At 44.5% G+C, this 6,856-nt stretch overlaps 1 protein-coding gene across 1 annotated transcript in view; it reads right to left on the bottom strand.

Moving 5' to 3' along the window:
• Positions 1–2,719: 2,719 nt before the first annotated feature.
• adarb2 (adenosine deaminase RNA specific B2 (inactive)) overlaps positions 2,720–6,856 on the bottom strand; it is a 420,947-nt gene continuing 416,810 nt past the window's right edge. The window contains exon 10 of the mRNA XM_061964838.1: positions 2,720–3,135. Coding sequence (XP_061820822.1) covers positions 2,959–3,135 — 177 coding nt within the window. The 3' untranslated portion in view covers positions 2,720–2,958. The remainder of the gene's footprint in view (positions 3,136–6,856) is intronic.

Genomic DNA, 6,856 nt, shown 5'->3' with positions numbered 1-6,856 from the left:
CACATCGACTTCCCACTGGGGTGAGTTTTTCCTTGCCCTTAAGTGGGCTCTGTACCCAGGATGTCGTTGTGGCTTGTGCAGCCCTTTGAGACACTTGTGATTTAGGGCTATATAAATAAACATTGATTAATTGATTGATTGAACAGCCATACAGGTCACACTGAGGGTGGCCATATAAACAAGTTTAACACTGTTACAAATATGCGCCACACTGTGAACCCACACCAAACAAGAATGACAAACACATTTCGGGAGAACATCCGCACAGTAACACACCATAAACACAACAGAACAAATACCTAGAATCCCTTGCAGCACTAACTCTTCCGTGACAATACAATATACACCCCCGCTACCCCCTAAGCCCCTTACCTCAACCCCGCCCCCCCAACTCCGCCCACCTCAACCTCCTCATGCTCTCTCAGGGAGAGCACGTCCCTAATTCCAAGCTGCTGTTTTGAGGCATGTTTAAAAAAAGAATGCACTTTGTGACTTCAATAATAAATATGGCAGTGCCATGTTGGCATTTTTTTACATAACTTGAGTTGAATTATTTTGTAAAACTTTGTTACATTGTTTAATGCATCCAGCGGGGCATCACAACAAAATGAGGCATAATAATGTGTTCATTCCACCACTGTACAGGTAAAAGCCAGTAAATTAGAATATTTTGAAAAACTTGATTTATTTCAGTAATTGCATTCAAAAGGTGTAACTTGTACATTATATTTATTCATTGCACACAGACTGATGCATTCAAATGTTTATTTCATTTAATTTTGATGATTTGAAGTGGCAACAAATGAAAATCCAAAATTCCGTGTGTCACAAAATTAGAATATTGTGTAAGGGTTACATTTTGAAGACACCTGGTGCCACAAACTAATCAGCTGATTAACTCAAAACACCTGCAAAGGGCTTTAAATGGTCTCTCAGTCCAGTTCTGAAGCCTACACAAACATGGGGAAGACTTCAGATTTGACAGCTGTCCAAAAGGCAACCATCGACACATTGCACAAGGAGGGAAAGACACAAAAGGTTATTGCTGAAGAGGCTGGCTGTTCTCAGAGCTCTGTGTCCAAACACATTAATGGAGAGGCAAAGGGAAGGAAAAACTGTGGTCAGAAAAAGTGTACAAGCGATAGGGATCACCGCGCCCTGGTCAAGATTGTGGAAAAAAAACCCATTCAAAAATGTGGGGGAGATTCAGAAGGAGTGGACAGCTGCTGGAGTCAGTGCTTCAAGATCCACCACCAAGAGACGCTTGAAAGACATGGGTTTCAACTGCCGCATACCTCGTGTCAAGCCACTGTTGACCAAGAAACAGCGCGAAAAGCGTCTCACCTGGGCTAAGGAAAAAAAGAGCTGGACTGCTGCTGAGTGGTCCAAAGTCATGTTTTCTGACGAAAGCAAATTTTGCATTTCCTTTGGAAATCGAGGTCCCAGAGTCTGGAGGAAGACAGGAGAGGCACAGGATCCACGTTGCCTGAAGTCTAGTGTAAAGTTTCCACCATCAGTGATGGTTTGGGGTGCCATGTCATCTGCTGGTGTCGGTCCACTCTGTTTCCTGAGATCCAGGGTCAACGCAGCCGTCTACCAGCAAGTTTTAGAGCACTTCATGCTTCCTGCTGCTGACCTGCTCTATGGAGATGGAGATTTCAAGTTCCAACAGGACTTGGCGCCTGCACACAGCGCAAAATCTACCCGTGCCTGGTTTACGGACCATGCTATTTCTGTTCTAAATTGGCCCGCCAACTCCCCTGACCTTAGCCCCATAGAAAATCTGTGGGGTATTGTGAAAAGGAAGATGCAGAATGCCAGACCCAAAAACGCAGAAGAGTTGAAGGCCACTATCAGAGCAACCTGGGCTCTCATAACACCTGAGCAGTGCCAGAAACTCATCGACTCCATGCCACGCCGCATTAACGCAGTAATTGAGGCAAAAGGAGCTCCAACCAAGTATTGAGTATTGTACATGCTCATATTTTTCATTTTCATACTTTTCAGTTGGCCAACATTTCTAAAAATCCCTTTTTTGTATTAGCCTTAAGTAATATTCTAATTTTGTGACACACGGAATTTTGGATTTTCATTTGTTGCCACTTCAAATCATCAAAATTAAATGAAATAAACATTTGAATGCATCAGTCTGTGTGCAATGAATAAATATAATGTACAAGTTACACCTTTTGAATGCAATTACTGAAATAAATCAAGTTTTTAAAAATACTCTAATTTACTGGCTTTTACCTGTGTATATATATATATATATAAAACTTGTGTCTACGTGGTGGTGGTGAACTGATTGGTGGAGGAAGTGATGGAAATAAAGAAAGTGGGAGGTGAGTAAAAGGACAAAGATGGAAAAAGGTGGTTTGAGATGGCATTGAATTGTCTGTCCTTGCGTTCTTTCTTTCCCCCTCTCTTCCTCTTCCTCTTCCTCTTCCTCGACAGCCGTCACCCTGACAGGACAGGTAATTGGACGGAGGCCTTCTCTTTTTTGCCTTTCCTCTGTCTCGTTCACGCTTTCTCCCCTATGGCTGGGCACCTCTGCGGGAGCTTTGGGGCCTGAAAATAGCTGATGACAAGATAGCGGCTGCCTTTCACATCGCTCAAGGTTACCCCACCTTTTCTTGACAGACGCAACACCCGAGGGCGGGGGTGGGGTTGGTGGCGAAGACTGTATTTGTGTCAGTGTGTTTAAAGGAGACCAACAGCAGCACACCATTCCTTTTTATTTTCTCTTCTTTTCAGCACGTCCAGTTGACCTTCCGCTTTTCATATGGAGTGGAGGAGAGAATGTGTGGTCCATACAAATCAAAACACACACACACACACACACACACACACTATGGTGACAAGTAAGAGTTTGCAGTTATAAAGCTGTTTGCAAAGATCCTGGTTCTACCTTGTCCTAATAAAAAAATAAAGGTTAACACACACACACACACACACTCTTTAGTCCGACAACAGGAACTGTTCTTCCTCAGGAGGCTTCTTAACCCAAGTGCCCAGGCCCGTTTCCTGCAGTGACCTGAACCACTGCTGCTTGACTGTCTGGTAGGGTCGTGCCGCCATCTTCACCTGACGGTAAACAAGATGGCCGTCTTCAGAGAAGAACCGTGAGAGTCCCAGCTGCACGGAAATAAGAGAGTCAGGATGTGAGACTTGATTATCAGAGAAATTAAAATACTCTCATTACAAGGGTTAGGGTTAGTTCAGAAATAATATATTTATGTATATACATATGTACATACATACACATATGTACGTACTAGAGATGCGCGGTTTGCGGGCACAACCGCGGAGTCCGCGGATTATCCGCGGATCGGGCGGATGAAATTTTAAAAAATGAGATTTTATCCGCGGGTCGGGTCGGGCGGTTGAAATTAAAAAAAATTAGATTTGAAATAGATTCAGGCGGGTGGCAGTTAAACCAATTGGTAAATATATATACATAGTTAAATGTTGTTACCCACATACGAAAAATGAGCAGGCACCTGCAGCATATGCCACAACAGAAGAAGAAAAAAAAAAGAGACGGACACTTTTACGGAGCGGAGAAGGGACGCCTCGCCGGGGTCCGGGACCGAGGCCCCTTCCCCCGAGAGGGCCCCACCGGGAGCCGTAGCTGAGGCGATCCGCGAGAAGGGCCCGACGCACGTCCAGGGTCACCACCGCGCCCACCGCACCGACACCCCGCCTCGTCCGCCTTCGCCGCGGCCGGCGTCACGCGCAGCAGGTAAGCAGCTTACCTGCCCGCCACGCCACCCCTGTTGCCGGGGGCGCGCAACAGGGGTCACTCGGCGCGCAGTGCGCTCACGAAAGGGGTGGGGCTCACCCTGGTTGATATAGACAGCAGGACGGTGGCCATGGAAGTCGGAACCCGCTAAGGAGTGTGTAACAACCCACCTGCCGAATCAACTAGCCCTGAAAATGGATGGCGCTGGAGCGTCGGGCTCATACCCGGCCGTCGCCGGCAGCGAGACGCGCTTGGAGGTGCGCTCAGCGCGGCTCCCATATGATTGCGCACTGGTGTGCGTCTGGGTCGTGACAGCGTGGCACGCGAATGTCTGTGCTGCATTGGATCAGTCTCCTTTCTTTAACAGGCAAAAGCTTTATAACCTCACTAATGCCTTGCATCGTCTATATTAGATATATAACAACGGGCGGGTGCGGTTCTGATCAAATGTTAGGTCGGGTGGATGGCGGATGGTTGACGACTTTCTGATGCGGTTGCGGATGAAATAATTGCCTATCCGCGCATCTCTAGTACGTACATTCATAGACATATGTGCATACATGTATACACATACACATTATATATACAGTATATATATAAACACACACACACGTGCATACAGGTATACACATATATATACACACACATACCGTATTTTCTATATGGACCAATATTGAGCCACAACAAACCTAAACTTCATTTTCATCTAGTTTAGGTCTCGCAACTACGGTAAACAGCCGTCAACTTATTTTTCCCCGTAGAAGAAGAAGTTCTTCTTCTATGGTAAGCAGCCGTCCCTGTAGAAGAAGAAGAAGCGTGCGGTGCATGCTGGGACGTCATATATGACGTTTCATATATGACCTATATGACGTCGTATATGACGTTTCATTTCCATTCGTTTGTTTATGTAAAGAGTCCAAAATGTCTCCTATTAAGAGACACGCTTACGACGCAGAGTTGAAAGTGAAAGCGATCAGTCACGCAGTAAACACGGATGACAGAAGGCCAACACACGTTCACCAAGACGGAGACAGCGCCGGACGACGTACGCCACTATCTGCCAGTGGATGGTAAATGCCTGGGCTGATATATCAGTCTCAACTGTGGTCCGAGCTTTCAGGAAGGCAGGAATTGTCACTGAACTGCTGGACAACAGCAGCGACACTGACTCCATTAAGGACCACTTCCACGAGAAGGTGCGCCTTATAACCCCATGCGCCTTATAGTGCGGAAAATACGGTATGTGTGTATATATGTGTGCATATATATATATATATATATATATATATATATATATATATATATATATATATATATATATATATATATATATATATATATATATATATATGTATGTGCTTATATATCCATCCATTCTCTACCGCTTATTCCCTTTGGGGTCGCGGGGGGCGCTGGAGCCTATCTCAGCTACAATCGGGCAGAAGGCGGGGTACACCCTGGACAAGTCGCCACCTCATCGCAGGGCCAACACAGATAGACAGACAACATTCACACTCACATCCACACACTAGGGCCAATTTAGTGTTGCCAATCAACTTATCCCCAGGTGCATGTCTTTGGAGGTGGGAGGAAGCCGGAGCACCCGGAGGGAACCCACGCAGTCACGGGGAGAACATGCAAACTCCACACAGAAAGATCCCGAGCCCGGGATTGAACCCAAGACTACTCAGGACCTTGGTATTGTGAGGCAGATGCACTAACCCCTCTGCCACCGTGAAGCCCGTGCTTATATATGTATGTGCTTATATATGTTTTTGTATGAGCGTGTATACTGTGTATATATATACACATATATACAGTATATATATTGTTTTTATGAGCACAAAAGGTTTAGAAAATTGACGTGGACCGTTCGCATTTTGGCAAAATTTACATTTGCACCACAGTTGAATGTGTTCTTTTGGCACATGATCCACAAAATTGAATGTTTTTCTAGTTTTTGCACTATCCTGCTAAAAGCACAAAAACAATGGCACCATGAACACAATACTTATTGCCTCTAAGAAGGCTAAAGGTTGCATCAGTTAGGCTGAAGTGAGGGAAACAAAACAAATGAGGTGGCACAAATGCATTTGGGTGTGCGTGCGTGCGTGTGTGTGTGTGTGTGTGTGTGTGTGCGTGTGTGTGTGTGTGTGTGTGTGTGTGTGTGTGTGTGTGTGTGTGTGTGTGTGTGTGTGTGTGTGTGTGAGAAAAAGGGGTCTTCAGCAGCTGTGTAATCTCCCCCATTTAAATTTCACAAGCAATTGAACATTCTCTGTGCTTTCTATTTTCTAAAGACGAAACAATGAAGATCGTCAGAGAGACAAAGGTGTGTGTGTGTGTGTGTGTGTGTGTGTGTGTGTGTGTGTGTGTGTGTGTGTGTGTGTGTGTGTGTGAGTACATGTAGGGGGACGGCGGTAAGACTTTAAAAGTTTCTTCTGGAGATGAATGCGATGGCTCTTGTGTGGTCCTTAGGCGCATCTTGGAGGGAACACTTAGGGTTGGCTCCTCAAACAAGGATGCTTTCATAGTCATTCTGCTTTAAGGGACTTATGATACCTAAAGTTTCTGTATGGAAATGGTTTCATAGTCATTCTGCTTTAAGGGACTTATGTTACCTAAAGTTTCTGTATGGAAATGAGAATGTGGCGAGGTCTGCTGCTCAAGACGTACGCTGCCAGATTGTGTTAAGGCGCAAACCCAGCACACGTTGGCAGGTTAACACATTTATTTGTAGGACAGAGAAACTGCTATGGATCTTGTGTGTGTGATTTAAATGTGTTCTAATAACGCAGAATGCAAATGTAAACTGAACATTAAATAACAATTTTAGTCATAAGATTGACAAGCCTTAAGTCAAATAAGCAAAACTATGTGACTTATGTTAAAATATGTGACTGAAATATTAACACGGAGGTTGATTTTAATCGTAGTCAATAAGGATCTGTAACCTACTTACAATAGAACACTTTTTCAAATGATATGAATGCATGTGTTCATCACAAATAATATGAATTTAACACATACACCTCAGACTTAGGTCAGGCCGATTAGAAAAATAAGTACTAACCAAATATACCGCATATGAATAACTGATGAAAAATAAATACACAT

Source organism: Nerophis lumbriciformis, linkage group LG07, assembly GCF_033978685.3.
Source record: "Nerophis lumbriciformis linkage group LG07, RoL_Nlum_v2.1, whole genome shotgun sequence".
NCBI lineage: Eukaryota > Metazoa > Chordata > Actinopteri > Syngnathiformes > Syngnathidae > Nerophis > Nerophis lumbriciformis.
Note: the sequence above shows the minus strand (reverse complement) of the source record. Positions and strands in the feature narration are given on the sequence as shown.